A 17,263-nucleotide genomic window follows, 5' to 3' on the forward strand; every position below is an offset into this window, starting at 1 on the left:
TTTGTCAAATTAGGTTAAAACTGTTACTTTAAATTACATGTTTGAATAAAAACATTTAAATTTCAAAAATTATTTTTTAATTAATTAACTTTTAATTTATGATTCACATATATTTTGCCCTTAAAAGATAAAATCAAAAGTTTAAATACATATCTAAAATGGGAATATCCTTCCCGGCTCTCAATTTTGAAACAAAAACCCGATTATCATTCAAAATCACCAATTTGAGGAATACACTGCAAATTGCCTCGGGCAAGGTATAAACTCCGCTTGTGTAAAAAGTTTCACAATGTTGTCGCAATACACCTAATTACAAAACCAGTGCAAGGTCAAGATTATCAAGATAAGAGAGATTAACAAAAGTCGATACTCGCGTTAAGATGGTATAAAGGGAAACAACCAAATTTAACCGATCTGGCTTAATAATCAAGGGACAATGCTCTTCAAAACACGGTCTCATTTCTGGACATGATAGCTTTACCAGTACTATCAGAATGATTTTCACGTTAGGTGTGATGGGTCTTTAGGCTAAACCCTAATTCTATGTCAAAACTTACATTTCATCCTGTAAACGCATACATAATTTAAAAGTATTTTTGAGAGGACGACGCACTAATGATCGTTTATTTTTGAACACGTCAATGCATGTACGTTTCGTTTAAGCACCTGCAGCCTTTGTCGGTACTCTGCAGCTGTTATAACCTAAAAAAAACGGTTATCCCAATAAAAGCAGATAAAAAACTGATATTATGTTCAAAACGAACTTCAAACGCTTGTGCTGCGAATAAGTTCATTGCGACATACTATTTTGGTGGGACACGAGAATTATATTTTCCCGCGTTGTGTAGTTTTCTTTGGTGGCGTCAGAGTTTTGTTTATTTTTTAGCGGGAAAAAATACATGTGCGTTTTATATCGTTCAATTGAACAGGCGTTCACATTATTTTAGTTACGTACACACAGTTTGCGAATAATATACACAATTAAGATTCAGAAAATGTGTTTTTATCTATTGTACACTATGGGAAAACGGGAAAATTCGGCGACTTTATGCACACATATTTTCAGATGGATCTCGGTTTTAGCTACTTGTAGGCCTAAACATTTTATTCTAACAGCCCTTCATCTCCCATTTCCCGTCCCCTCCCTCTTTCCCTCATCTGCAGATATTTCTCTTTTATTGGATATCGGTCGTCTGTCCGTCCGTCACAATTTCTTAAAAGAACATCTCATAAACCACTACTAATTTTTAGCAAACTTGACAGAAATGTTCTTTTAGTCGCCCCTTTCCGAAAGAGTCCTTCAGATCTAAGTCATCCATGCAGAATTCTGGTTTCCATGTAAACCAAACGGAAACACTTTAAAAAGCTGACTTTCATAGCAATGTTTCTTGTTTTCTTGTTTTTGGCCTTCAACCAAATTCCTTTAAGTTGAAAAACATAGCACGGGTGATCCTCCACTTAAGTACGTCAGGCCATGTTTATTTAATCAAAAGCATGGTTATCTGGTGCGGGACTACTTTCCTATATATGACTTTATTTAAAACATTGAAAATGCTGACTCAATTTGAAAATAATTTCACAGCATGTTACTTAGGTGACCTACTACTAAATTCCATCAATCGGTCTGTTTCGTAAGAAAACGTGGCCGCCAAGGCACATGGCTAGTTTTCCCTGTATGGCTGGCAGGGAAAATGATTTGTCAGCAATGATTCTTCCTTGGTTGGCAAAATTCTTAAAGCCATGTTGATTTGTTGAAAACTGGACTGCATGGAGACAAGGCTAGTTTTCTCTATACTGAAACACTTTGGAAATAGTCTCCTCTGAAACTGCAGACTCGGTTTTGAAATAATTTCAGAGCATGTTCGTTGGGTGACTATCTTCTAAATTCCTTAAAATCACTCTGTTTCGTTAAAAAGACATGGTCGTCAGTGAACGGGGTAATTTTTCCCTATATGATTAGAAGGGAAACTTTGAAAATCCGTTTACCCGATCTCAAAGTAATTTGACAGCAATGATTCTAGGGTGACTCTATACCAAAATTATTCAATCTAGATGTGAATCTCGGATGAGCGATTTAGGGCCATCGTGGCCCTCTTCTTAAGAAACACTCATTCTCGTCCCTGTTTCCAGTCATTGTTTTCCTAAACAAATAACAATGAAATGCATTTATAGGTTAGAGACCACCAATTGTTTTCCCATAGACTTACATTGTAACATTATGGCGTGTACGGCCTTCCATACATCGAAACATGTATATCTAATTACAAGTTTTTCAAGAACTATCTTAGTTCTACCAAAATATCGGACGAAAAACATATGAATGGTGATACTTTATTTAAGTAATTTTCGTGTGAATGAGATGACCCCCTGTTTACATCATTGACATGGCGGGAGAAATTCGTTCGATAAAACTTTTTTTCAATACACATAAAATGTAGCAAATTTTGTCAAAATGTATAGTAAAATACTGTAAATGGAGTGAAAAATATCAATTTTGAAAAAAATAATCACTTCCTGGGTTTGTTTACATGACTGACCAATCAGAACGCACAGACGTTACCTTATTCCCAGGTATACACTTACCTCATTCCCAGTAAGTTCCCTGTACTTTTTTGAATTGGTGGTCTCTGACCTATAATATCGATGTAACTGGTTTTTTTGTACTGTACACATAACGGAAGTAGCCTAATTCGGAATGTAAGCAGCTTGTTTGTTTTAAAGTGATTATCAATCTAAAATTAACATTGAACATTTAATTGAACATTTAGCCCTGTTGTCACTTTTACCCTGTTAGCGCCAACTTTGCAAATGCGTGGCTCTGGGGCTGTGTTTGCGATGCTCTGTGCTTCTGAGAAATCTACCCTTACCTATTATCTTTTATATTGTTTGACCGGACAAATTGTATGGCATTGTTAGATAACCGAAATAATAGCATGTGGAATACTAGTCGCACTCATGTTTATACTAGAATTAAAAGTAAATTGAAAATATAACTAAAGATTGTTTCAGTTGCTTTTAATTCCAGCATTTGTACAATCTTCATCTCTTAATATCAACTCAATAACAACAAATTATACATACAATTTACAAAATAAATGAATATGATTATGAATTTAATAATGTATATTCCTGAAAATATCAAATGTAGGTACACTTGATTCATATAACTTTCAAATGTTTACGATTGTACAGCTGCCGTGTTAACTTAATAATATGCCCCGTAATATTTCGAAATAAATTGCACCCATGACCATTTTCTAAGAACGATATAACATCACAACGAGAATAGAAACCAAATGATTGAAATGAATGATTTGTAATATACTGAATTTTAATATTGTTTTAACTCTTACCCTGCTAAATTTCTATGATGACATTGTCCATCTTTCAATTTGGACAGAATTAACTGTTAAAAGGGGTGCTTACCAAAAAGATACTGAATGGCGAACAGTGCAGTTCTTGACCAGACTGCACGGATATGAAGCAGTACGAAACAGGAAATAACTGCACGTACTTCTCTTATACTGCCTGTAGATAGGTTCCCAATCCCGATTAAAATTGATATTTGAACTACACAACGTTTTCTGAAGTTGCATTGTATATGGCAAAATAATCAATTTATACGAACTAAAAATGCTCCGATAGTACAAAATGTGAAAAAAAATAGCTAAGAAAACGGGTTGCCACATCACTCATTATTAAATGTAAATAAAACCATTGATATTTCAATAGTTAAGATGTTAACGAATTTTGACATAATAATTCTTGTTTGGTTAACTCCATCAGGAGCGTAAAGTTGAAAGCTCGTTTTATTTAAGGTCGTAAAAAAGACTTTTTTTCTGGCCTCATTGGCATATCAGATTAAGTTATATTTTTACAAAGTGATGATAAACACCTTTCATACTGTATCACTCTTACAAAAGAAAATTCATTTAAATCATTTACTATTTGTCATTGTAAATGTCATCGCTCTTAGGAAATACTCATGGTGTGCAAGTTATTTCGGAATATTACGGCGGTATATAATATATTAACGCAGCTATACTTATAGTTCGTAGTTAAATTGAACAAAATGTACATTCATGGCAATTACAATGTCGTACTTTACTTATATGATATATACGGTTACAGAATACATTTTTTTTTTGCAGGTGAACACATAAACAATGGGTTTTTTTTCATTGTCAACTCGCACTTCAAAGAGTAATCATTTTCATTGATACCTGCAACGAATGAAACCGCATTAATTTATGATACAGCTATTGAAAAAATCACGCAAATAGATATACACGACTACACATTCCGGTCAAATGAACAACGTTTTTGCATAGACCCTAATATATAAATACCAAAATACGGTTCTGATATGCCTGAAAGCGAAACATCACATTTATTTGAATGCATTATTGTTTGTACCAATCCACGACAGTTCATTACTATCGTTTCGTTTTTTCTTTATGTAAAATAATCAAAGAATAATTTGTTATATTTTTCGTGAAATTGCCTCATTTATTTGTAAATCGCGTCATGCTTTACTCCACTGCATTCTCGCTTATTTTCAATTTTGTATGACTATTTGTATATTCGAAAAAAATGATGTATAACATTTTTGACATTTCTATGTTGAAGTATTTTCTTAAACGTCGAAAAAAGTTTTGTATATTTGTAAAAGTTCACCAGAAGGCTTTAGAAGTGCCTTTGCGCCATCAGATATTGCGTTGTCAAGGTTGCTCGTGTCGAATACCGGCCAATCAGGAGCCCTGTCCCAGAATCCAGACATGAAGAACGGAGTCAGTGGAACAAGTGCCCTATTACTGCTATCAATTTGCTTTAGCTCCTTCCGCCAGTCATCCAGGGAAATACCTCTCATTCCCATCCCTTTGAACAGATCCCGAAACGGTATCGTATCTTTGTTGAATAGATGGTACACCTTTTCAAAAGTTTCGCTTTCGGTATTGCAAATTTTCAATGTAACTTCGATCATTGCTTTAGCGCAGAAATCTACTGGTGTCAGGTCGTAGGGAAAATTCATATCTGGATATGATCCCATCTGTTTCAGGCCGACCATTGTAGATGCAAAAAGGTCATTCTTTGGACCGACTCCATCAGTGCTTCGTCCCGATACACGAGCTGGTCGAAATATTGCACCACCGGGTAAGAAATCTAAAGCTTGCATGATTAGGCGCTCACTGGCCCATTTACTTTGTCCATAACCGCCCTCGATAAGCAATGGGTCGTCAAAGAATTCCGACTCGCTGCACACACGTCTTCCAGTAGCATTCACTACATGCTCTTTTGGGAACAAGAACACGCTCAGAGACGATGTAGTGAACAAATATTTCTGGACGCCTGTGGAAGCTAGCTTTATAAACTCTTTCGTACCTTCGACGTTTGGTATTTTGTGGTCTTCGTACGATGTATTAAAGTTCATATGTGCCGCATTCATGAAGATGACATCGATTGCATTACACAGGGACCTGTAGATGTCAGGTGCAATACCGAGATTTTTCTGTGACAAATCTGAAATAACGACAGCTATACGGGAAGTGTACTCGAATTTCCATAGACCATACTTCCGCATATTGTCGATGATACGGCCAATGCCTCGAGCTTCTGTGGTTTCCCGAACCATACAGCAGACATGAGAGTTCGACTGTTCAAGAATTTCTGCCAGAAGAAAAGCTCCAAGGAAACCAGTTACTCCAGAAAGCAGAATGTTTCTTGGGTGCTTTTTTGTGCATTTATTGACTAGTGTTGTATAGTGTGTGAACTGTACAGATCGTCGTCTATCTGGATGTGGGAAAATACTAGCATCGAGCTCTGAATCATGATATATCATTTCTCTTAATTCACTTCTTGTTTTTACATCACTTTGCTCATTCTTTGCTTTGATATCTCGGCGACGTCGTATCACCTCCGCAAATTCTTCAATTGTATCGGCAGTCCCAAGATCAGTAAACGAAAGGTTTACTTTCATTTCATCTTCAATCAATCTAAGCAACAGGACCAGTTGCAAAGAGTTGCCTCCCATTTCACTGAATGAGCTCTTTCGGTGAAGTGAATATATAAAAGACTTGTCGTACTTGAACACGTTACACCAGAACTTGGCGACCATCAGCTGTGTCTCATTCAAATGACTGTGACCATTTGTTTTGTCCTGCTCATGGATGCCCTCGTCTACCTCCAGTTTCTTACGATTGATTTTTCCATTCAACGTCTTCGGCAGATCTTTCACCTCTAATTTCTTTATGTATGTCGGTACCATATATCGGGGCAATACCTTAGATAGATACTCTCTGAGTTCAGATATGTAGATAAATGTAGGGGCAACGAAGGCGGCCACTGATAGCTCACTTGTTGCAGCACATTTGTGGACCACGACTACAGCCATATCTATTCTTGGATGTTGTATAAGTACCTGTTCTATTTCGCTCAAGTCGATACGATGTCCACGTATCTTCACTTGGTCATCATTTCTTCCCACGTATGTGATATTTCCATCTGTATCCTGAAATGCATGGTCTCCGGTTTTGTAAAGGAGTGATGGTTCTTTAGATAACGGATTTTGTACGAACCGTTCTTTGGTCAAATGCTGTGCGTGACCAATATATCCGTGAGCCAGACCCTTGCCTCCAATGTATATTTCTCCAACAACGTCTGGAGGAATCGGATGCATGAAGTCATCAAACAGATAGATGTGAACCCCATCAATGGCTTTCCCTATAGGGAGGTCTCGATTTACGTCTTCGTACAATGTGTTTGGAAAATGCTCGTACACAGTTGCGCAGACCGTCGCTTCTGTTGGGCCATAAGCATTGAAAAATCTAACGTTTTTGGCTGATGTCCACTTTATTGCCATGTTTAGCGTACACGCTTCGCCTGCCGCCACAACCTTCCTAATAGCTGGCAGTTCTTCTGGAGAGTATATGTTAAGAGCCGACGGTGGAAGAGTAATGACAGAAACTTTCAACTTATTCATTGCCACCAGGAAGTCATTTCCAAGTCTCTCTGATACATCAAGCATAGCTAAGGATGCTCCTGAAAGAAGAGCGGTAAATATTTCAGAGACTGAAGCATCAAACCCAATAGATGCAAACTGTGCAACAACATCTCCAGGAACAATGTCCCAACATATAATTTGTGCACGTGCCAGATTAATCGCTCCAGATTCTTTAACTTGCACTCCTTTAGGGCGTCCCGTTGAGCCTGAAGTGTACATCAGATACAAGAAATCACTTTCTGTGTTATCAGGGACAAGACTTTCTTCATTTTCATTTGGAAATACACGATCAAATTCAACCAGAACTACTTTCTCGTCTGCTATTTCATGCTCTGCTACCAGTTTCATAAACGGTGTTAGTCCATTCATGTCACAGTTGTCAAAAATACTCCTCGTCGTTATCATTCTCTTAACTTTTGAATCATTGAGTGTAAAGACGATCCTGTCAGCCGGTAAATCGTAAGGAATCGGTAGGAATGCCATGTGACATTTTGCCAGCGCTAAAACGGAAATGACGTAAGAAATGGAATTTGGAGCGTGAATGGCAACAACTGGCTTCCCCTGCTCTCCGTCTGATTGGTGTATTGATTTGGTGAGTAAAGACTGCATAATATCTACTTCGTTTGCTAGTTTGCTATAGGTCATCATACATGATGTTGTCTTTAGTGCGATACTTAGGGGCGTAAGGCTGCACTGGCGATCAATGAGGCCAGAAATATATTCTGTCTGAATTCTGTTGTATTCCTCATGTGGTTGGACCTTATAGAATTGATTCATCTCATTTTTAGAGACCATGGACAAACTTTTCAGATCCGATGCCTCTTTTCTGTCGCTTGCTGCTTTCAAAAATGTTGCGAAGTGCTGCAGGACATCTAAAATATGTCCGAAGTCTTGTGCTGGCCTCTCGTGGTAAAGAATTTCCATTTCTGACTCTTTTTCCCCGCCAAAAAGAATCAGTATGTTGCAGTTGAGTAAAATTCTTTGAATATATTGATCGCTGAGCTGCTTCGGCCCTCCCATCACTAGATTGTGTTGCGGTGTCGGCTGGTGACCATGTAACTCCGGATATCGGTAGAAAATATCGTTAAGGAAAGTGCTAGCCTCTTTTAGAGATTTGATTTCCTTCTGGCATTTTTCAAACACGTTACTAACAGCTGATCTGATGTCAACATCAAAAATGCCCGGTGATATATCAGAATACAAGTCAATGCATTCATTTGGTATGTCTTTTTTGTCAGTAAGAAATCCAATATGGACTGTCGGAGTGCAGTTTATTCTTGCAAGAAAGGCTACAAAACATGCTTGCAGAAATAATCCTCTCTCAGAGACATCGCCCACTGTATCTTGCAACGTCGGCAATTCAATTTTTACGGATTTTACGTTAACCTCTGAAGACACGTCAATAATACTAGCTACAACGTTCATTTTTTGTCTGTAAAACATCGTTGGTTCATATTGGACAAGTTTTTTCCGCCATAAGTTTTCCTTCTTTTTCACAGGTGCAAGATCACTGACATCAACATGCATAATTTCGCCTAATCTATCTCCAACGACCAAGTCATGTGCAGGAAACAGTCCTTTTGAAATAGCTGAACCATTTAGATGTGCAATACTTATATGTACTGGAGATGATTTTGTAGCTACGACTAAAGTGTCATCAATTATTTCTAAAATGGTTCCCGGAGCCTTCCCTTTCGCATATCTATCATTATTCGGTTTCGTTGCATTTGTCACTAACAAAAATTTTCCTGTGGATGTTTTCACCTTTGGACTACCGAGAGCGTTGTCATAATGTCCAAATTCCAGAGCTCGTGCCATATTATAGACATTGTCAATGTTATCATTAAAGTTCAACACACCGATATTCGGAGGAATTTCATGCAGGCCGAAATACGATCTTCCATTAATATGTTGTTTCTTGTGTTTTATTTCGCCGTCAATGATGTCATAAAGCAACCGGACAAATGCACGTTTTGCTGCCTCTACACATTTCAAATTCAACGTAAATGCCGAATCATCTTCGATAATTTCAACAGCTTCACTCTGTAGAATATCTCCTGTATCAATGCCAGCTTCGGTTACATGCCAACTTATTCCATGGTGTCGTTCCCCGCGCATAATTGCCCACGATGTTGCGTGCACGCCCGCATAAGCTGGAAGTGGGCTGTCGTGATAATTAATAGTAAGCTTCTTTGGGATTTGCAACACATCTTCTCTCAGAATTCGTGGATTTGAGATACTGAATAGAAAATCTGTTTCATAGTTGCTTAATATTTTGACAAGGTCTTCGTTTCGTTTAAAGCAGGGTATCTTGTTTTCATGGCAAAATGTCTCTACGCATTCGGTTGTTGTGAAAACCGCATTAACGTGAAAATTTCGATGGCGCAGGTCTTTGAGACAGCATAGAAGCAAATTTCCTTCTCCTATGGTTGCACAAGTGATGGTACGTCTTGAATAGTCCATGCTTTTACCCTACCGGGTTACCTGAAAGTATACAGAAAATGTACAAATGTTTGTATAATCTTTGAAGACAAATTCAGATATGATTGCACAGTTGCGACATATTGCGTCAAATAAGTAGAAATTTGCTCGATAATCGGGAAAATGATATAATTTATCTCACTTTGCGAAAGTTACATTTAGACGTTTATGAAATTTAAAGCCTGTTACGTTCACTAATTTGTTAAAATAGTACATGTTTGTTCAATTTAGATAAATAGACATTTGTCAATTTGAAATTTAATAAGTCGTAAAACTTTCTTTTCTAATACATTTAGATTCGAACAATGAGGATGATAAATAGTCTGAAAATTGAATTAATGTTTTTGACAATAAGCAGCATTTAAATTGCATGAATATACGTGAAGATTACTTGGAATTTAAAACGATCCCAACAAGAGTACAGAAAAGGTGCCAAACGTTTAACATCAATTACTTTTGTTTCCATTCCCGTAGTAAAGCAATAATTGAAACAATATTAGTATCCAAACAACAAATACACATGTAACAAATATCTGGCATTACACTATTTTTAAGTTAAATACGTAGTTCTATATTAATACCTGAACTTGATTAAGTTCCAGTCCCACACTATGAGGTGTTTTTTTCATTTTATTTCATCGGAATGATTTTCTCGGATCAAATGAGCTTCAAAGACATTGACAGCCTATTCTTATTATTACTACATTGAGTCAATAGGTACACCTCGTGGTGATCAGCTGGTCAGTTTTCCATTTTTGGAGATAAGGTCTATTCTTGACCATTCCTTTCACGTTGGGTTTTCTTAGTGGTCATCATATAATCTTGTACGCTAGTTCTACCATTTCTATTACTTTTATAGGTTATTCTTTGTTATTCTAGTAAGTGTATTGTTATCCTAGAGATGTTATTCCTTGTTTTTATATGGAGGTCATCCCTTATTATCCTAGAAAGGTTATTCCCTGTCATCCTAGAGATTCCATTCCTTGTTATTCTAGATAGATCATTCCTTGTTGCTCTAGAAGGATCATTCCTTTTCTAGAGAGGCTTTCCTTGTTATCCTATAGAGAGGCGGCTCAGTAGTAATACAGGAGAGGCCATTCCCAGTTATCCTAGAGATGTTGTTCATTGTAATCCTGGAGAGGTCATTCATTATTTTCCTAGAGAGGTTGTTCATTGTAATCCTGGAGAGGTCATTCCCTATTATCCTAGAGAGGTTGTTCATTGTAATCCTGGAGAGGCCATTCCCAGTTATCCTAGAGATGTTGTTCGTTGTAATCCTGGAGAGGTCATTCCCTATTATCCTAGAGAGGTTGTTCATTGTAATCCTGGAGAGGCCATTCCCTGTTATCCTAGAGAGGCGGCTCATTGTAATACAGGAGAGGCCATTCCCTGTTATCCTAGAGAGGTTGTTCATTGTAATCCTGGAGAAGCCATTCCCTATTATCCAAGAGAGGTTGTTCATTGTAATACAGGAGAGGCCATTCCCAGTTATCCTAGAGATGTTGTTCATTGTAATCCTGGAGAGGCCATTCCCTATTATCCTTGAGAGACGGCTCATTGTAATCCTGGAGATGCCATTCCTTGTTATCCTAGACAGGCGGCTCATTGTAATAAAGGAGAGGCCATTCCCTGTTATCCTAGAGAGGTTGTTCATTGTAATCCTGGAGAGGCCATTCCCTATTATCCTAGAGAGGTTGTTCATTGTAATCCTGGAGAGGCCATTCCCTGTTATCCTAGAGAGGTTGTTCATGGCCATTCCTTTTTTATCCTAAAGAGGTTATTCTTTGTTATCCTTGGCACTTTATACGATACTTGGATTAAATATATAACTTTATATTCTATAAATCATATAGCCTGTACTTAAAAATAAATATGTACTGACAAAAATCAGAAACAGGCCGTATTCTAACTGTTCATGAACTACTTTCTACTACGAGATCACACCCGGCGTGATGCGGGTCTGACAAAGTTCGAACTACTGTCGTGATAACCGTACCACTTTTTAGTCTGTTAAAAGAACAAAAGAACAGACTTTAAAACACATAAAATAATAACAGGCTAGATTAAAAGCATTTTACTTATAACTGAGATTTACGCGGCAGCTAACTCTTTGAAATTCTGAGTTGTATAATGGGCTCAAATGTTAGTGTATACGTCCAAGTCATTGCGACCTGTAACTTCACAACGTAAAGAAGTCATGATTAACTTCTCAATATGTTAAAACATACCCGTGTTGTTGAATCTGCAGGTGGCTTACCCCCCCCCCCCCCCCCCCCCCTCTTTCATCCCACATAAAATTAAAAACCATTTTATACAATTTGGCAAGAAATGAGGTAGCATTTCGTCTATGTGCATGCATTTTTATTTCCCTTATATTACAATGATATGGCTGTTTGTTTATATATATATAGGAACGAACTTTCTACGGTAGAAAGAACGAAAATATATAAATTACATTAAGTTAACTGTTGTTGTTGTTGTGGATTTTTTTCTCTTATTTTTTTGCAGAATAGCAGTAGGTTTTAACACATACATTTACATTTATTAAAGGTCTGACATAAAATGGTCGGGTTATGATCAATGAATGATGAAGTTATGTCCCTTTATTTCTAGAAGTTGATCGGTTTTGAATTTAGGGCCTACTACATTATTTGTTATTCTCAGTAACATGTGTATACTCCATTGAACTATTCTTTACTCAGGCTGAAGCCGTGAGTAAATTAATTATTCTCTAATCTCTATTAACACTGAACTGAACCAATAAAACTGAATCAACTACTAGTACTACTGAATACAAACACAGAATTTAGGAATAAGGCTTATATTTGGCAGCAGATATTTATAATTTTTCGCAGAGTAAATACAGCATTTCATATTTTGTAGTCCTTTAGAAGTGGTTTGGGATAACGACCTCACTTGTGCGTCTTCGGAAAACTGAAACGAAACTAAAAAGAATTGAGACAAAGTATAAATCGCGTTTACAGTTCACTAGAAATTTCGATTTTCTTGCCAACTTGATAACCTGTGCAAGAAGAAAAATAAATTATTGACTATTCTGAACTGCTACTCATGTCAAGTAAACCTGAAAATAAGAGTTATTAAGTTAGCCATTATGCCACCGCTGGGCGGGTGGGGAGGGTGTATAGTTTTGCTGCCAAAAACTTCCCTTACAGAAGAAAAAGGCCTGCTGTGTACTCTTGCTGTGTACATACAGCGTATATGATGCGTACATGATGTGTACTGAAATCAAGGGCTTTAAAAAGTACGCAGGATATACACCGCACATACACCGATAGTACGTTTGTAGTACACTTTTGACATGCAAATGAGCTGTGCCGCGTACTACTTGCTGCGTACATGCTGTGGACTACATAGTACACAGGATGTACGCTGGAGGAATTTAGTATGCGGAAAATAGTACGCAGCATGTACGCGGCATATACACTTTTCACATGCAAATGAGCCTGCGGTGTACTACCCCTGCGGCGTACATGCTGTGTACTCCTGCGGCGTACATGCTGTGTACTCCTGCGGCGTACATTCTGTGTACTCCTGGCCCGAGTCCTGCGGCGTACATGCTGTGTACTCCTGCTGCATACATGCTGTGTACTCTTGTGGCGAAACTGCTGTGATAATGTAATTTCCTTACCCCACCAACTTTCTTATGCAAATGCTGATCATTTGGACAGAAAAAAACAGAAAAAAGATAAGTGACATGCATCAATAAGTACTTACCCTTACCAAAATAATGTAGACTGATGCATCCACCTTTCAATGAAATAAATCAATTTTTGTAGCATGTAATTTGGTAAACATCTGAAGAAAATGGCGTAACTGCATCAAGGGGAAACAACTTTAATGCAACTAAATATAAGTGTTATAAATTTCGAAGTATCTGCGGTGTACATGCAGTGTACTATTTTCTTGTACAAGTACCTCCTGCGTACATGCAGTGTACTCCTTTATTTTCAGAGTATGTGCTGCGTACTTGAAGTGTACTAGTGACCTCCTGCGTACATGCTGTGTACTCGTCGAAATAGTACGCGGCATGTGGTGTATGTAAAATGTACTCCTCTGGCGTACTACTGTGTTCGCGGCATATACACAGCAAATACGCAGCATGTACGCCACAGAGGCTTGCTTCTGTAAGGGTTAGCCTCGAGTGGCGATAAACCGGGCAAACACTGCTTTTATATCCCGATAAAGCTTTATAGTTCAACAATCGTTTTTATCCAATGACAAGCGAGGGATTTTCAAAAAAATAACCAACTTATTTTCATATTGTTTCATAACTGAAGAATCTGATCCACTTAATCATGAAGTAGTTCAAAATTAATGAGTATTCATTGTTCCGCCTATTATGGATTTCCCACATTCTAGGAGGCGGAGCAATTACCAAAGCAGGGACTGCATACAAGCAATGTGTCTATGTAGATCTCATAAACGGACCAAGTAGATAAATGAGCTGTGCCATGTGAAAACCAACATAGTGGGTTTGCGACCAGCATGGATCCAGACCAGCCTGCGCATCCGCACAGTGTGGTCAGGATCCATGCTGTTCGCTTATTAACAGTTTCTCTAATTACAATAGGCTTTGAAAGCGAACAGAATAGATCCTGACCAGACGTCTGGCGCGGCTCAAATATTTTAATGCAAGCTGTACTTTCATAGATCAAGTTTGACCTTTCTGTATCTTTCACTACCTCTACTGGTCTAAAAATAAACCAGGGTGCACTTAAATTCTACTTTGTCTTGTTTTATTTATACATGTAGTTGCTTGACTTGTACTGTTACATCATTACGAGTTAAACCTGCATATTATATTTCCATTGAATAAGAATATAAGATCGTGTTCCACAAAGTACCCGATAAGACTGATGTATTTATGATATAAACTAAATTAAAATCAGCACTGGATCAACCGCTGTTTTGCTAAAGGTTGGCACTAAAATGACCTTGTATAAAGTTGTAGTAAACATGTACTTCTCCACCATGAGTGAAGATAAGACTAGCCAATGAATTAACAGAAGGCATGGTTAGTTTACTTCAGAGAGAGCTTTTTGCAGTTTTGACCCGAAATGGGGCGTTAAACTATAAGCCGGTTATAGATCACTTATTGAACTTCTAAATGCATTAAGTTTTGCCTTCACTACGCTACGCTCCGTTTCGGCAAACCTAATTGCATTAGAAGTTCAATAAATGATCTATAACCTATACATAACGTGGAAAACACTGGTGAATACCTGCCAAAATGTACCGCTAACTTGACCAAAACTTGCAAAACTGGTTAATATCGAAACGCAAATAATTACATGTAACTAATTGATTAAAAGACCGCGACGATCAGTTTTAACGAGGCGTTTATTTAAATTACAGGATTAAATTACCTTTTCTAGTGTTCATGCATGTGTGAACCCCGTCGATTTTTCTTTCTTTAATGATTTGCTCTCCTTGCCAAAAATTTCGAAAACAACTTTTTATCAAATATTGACTCGAAACTATAATCATCGGATAGGAAATAGTCTAACTAAGAAAATGAATGCTCACAGTTACATGTTTCGTTTAGAAATAAGAAAGTTATCGCAGTTTTTCCACCGTGAATAGCCTATGGATATTTTTAAAATACAGCGGAACACGTCGGATCGGTCACTTTACTTCGGGATAACCGAAATTCGACTTAAAGATATCAAATGGCAATCTTTTACTAAAATATCTTATCTTTAGATATTTAAATGTATAAAATCCTCATCAAATATAGGCTATTTAACTTTACTAAATATTTAAATATAGAGCTACATTCATAATTAAATGTCATGCAGTAACAACTGCTTGTTAAAAAACAGCCAGTTTTTTTTTTAGTGGTTACACATTTATACTGTGTTTATCTATACGTGTATTCAGTGTGTACTATTTAAACCGATTGCATAGTACTGTTAATACACATCAACCTGTTAATTTTATGTTTACATAAACTATGTGAAGTAATTGTTCATGTTTTGAAATATGATATATGGATCTAATATACCTTTAAAACTTTATTTTTTGTGCACGTGTTCTTCGGAATGGGACTTGACAATGTCTTCGAGATATCCGGGATTTTGAGATAAGTAAGTTTGAGATATTGAGTTTCAATTAAGTAAATGTGTGCAACAAACACTTAGAGATGAAAAATGGGTTGAAATAAAATTATGTATATTAAATCACGAACCATTGTAGAATGAAGAAAACACAGAGGTAGTCATTTACCAACCGATGCTTAAAAGAAGCGTGTATTCACAAACGCTTAAAAGAAAATTGTACTCATCAAGGTACCAAAGCTCTTGCAGATATTTTAAGAAGAATTAATTAGAATTTAAAGATAGAGCTGACCCTTGCGTAGTGCATTGTACTGTAGTAAGGCCTGCGTGGGAATTAACATTTGACTGAGTGGTCAGTTTAGGTATTCCGAGCTTGTACTAGATAACATAGTAAATTGACGTAATCGATTGGGGATTCACAAAGGGGATTCGTCGTGGTCGCACGATCCGGGATAATTTAAAGACGTAATAGCTAGGTATGATCTGCTCCACGTCATATCTTTGACCACCAGTGTACATATACATTTACATGTTTTAAAACTGTAAATAGACATTAAGTCATGCTGAGCGCCACCACCATCTCACCCTTTATTGTTGTAAACACTCTACTGTATATCTCTATTCATTTGTGCGAAAAAGGACCTAAGTTTGTTTTAAGTTTCGGACAGAAGAAACATTACTCGAGACTTTTTCTGCTTGTGCATCGCCGAGCTTCTCACTAGCAATCTTGCACGTATCCTCCAGCCTGTTCCGTAGATCTAGCACTTATTTGTAAGTGTTGGTTGTTTCAAGTACTTCACTCCCTGTCCAAGGTTCCTTCAGTGCTTGCACTTGACCTCTTAATGTTAAAATGGGGAGAATCATGTAGTTCTGTGTAGGACTTCTCTGTGCGTGAACAATACTGCTGATATAAAAGGGTTATTGTAATAGTAGCTTGATCTGGGATGCCGTATTCGGTTCGAATGGATTTTGCCAGGATTTTGTGATCCGACCTGGCAAAATCAACGAGAGCCGAATACAAAATCCCAGATCTTGTTACATTTATAATGACCCTTTTATTATATACCTCCACCTTTTTGTTTCTTGTTTTATAATCGAATAAAACCTTCAATGGACCGATGTTGTTTTAATTGAGTGTTTTTGTGTGTGCGCGCGTTATTTATAGAACTGTGACAGACCGTGCATATTGAATTAAAGTAGCCCGGTGACATACAATACAAAAGGTACAATACGGATTTCTTTCTGCCTGTTCGTATTTACTTATGAAATACAAGCTGTTTTTTGACAGGATTTATATAAGAATATGATAAATATCTATCCCAGTCTTTAAGTCTTTCATCAACATACTCTTATTTTAGAGTCACGGGTGTTGAACTACATTCTTGGTCGCAGCTGTTTTAAGAAGCGATAGATGTAGTCAGTTTATATCGCAACCCCTGCATACTCCACGGGTTGGGATATAAACTGACTACATCTATCGCTTTAGATTTCTGAAGCTTTCTATTCTTTTAGCTTCATACTAAAAAGATCCCAGTTCAGCACCTATAAGAAGAAGAAACTTGAGGATGTTGACGGTTTAACATATCTTAATATATTTGAATTCAACAGATTGCTAACTATTAAAGTAAGTTCACAGTCTGTATATAGCATAATGCAGTGTATTAACAGTCACTATGCAGCGGCTTATGGTGTACTTTATTTCCCA

General features: G+C 37.2%; 1 protein-coding gene across 1 annotated transcript; it reads right to left on the reverse strand.

Annotated features, from left to right (window-relative positions):
• Nucleotides 1-3,778: 3,778 nt before the first annotated feature.
• LOC123528148 (linear gramicidin synthase subunit D-like) lies at nucleotides 3,779-10,013 on the reverse strand. The gene has a single exon (XM_045307894.2). It carries the CDS (start codon nucleotides 9,461-9,463, stop codon nucleotides 4,637-4,639), a length of 4,827 nt encoding a protein of 1,608 aa, XP_045163829.2. The 5' UTR covers nucleotides 9,464-10,013; the 3' UTR covers nucleotides 3,779-4,636.
• Nucleotides 10,014-17,263: the final 7,250 nt, after the last annotated feature.

Source organism: Mercenaria mercenaria, chromosome 1, assembly GCF_021730395.1.
Source record: "Mercenaria mercenaria strain notata chromosome 1, MADL_Memer_1, whole genome shotgun sequence".
Lineage (NCBI taxonomy): Eukaryota > Metazoa > Mollusca > Bivalvia > Venerida > Veneridae > Mercenaria > Mercenaria mercenaria.

What these genes read in the sequence shown, in the direction of transcription:
- LOC123528148 (XM_045307894.2), bottom strand. Translation starts at nt 9,463, where the DNA reads ATGGACTATTCAAGACGTACCATCACTTGTGCAACCATAGGAGAAGGA.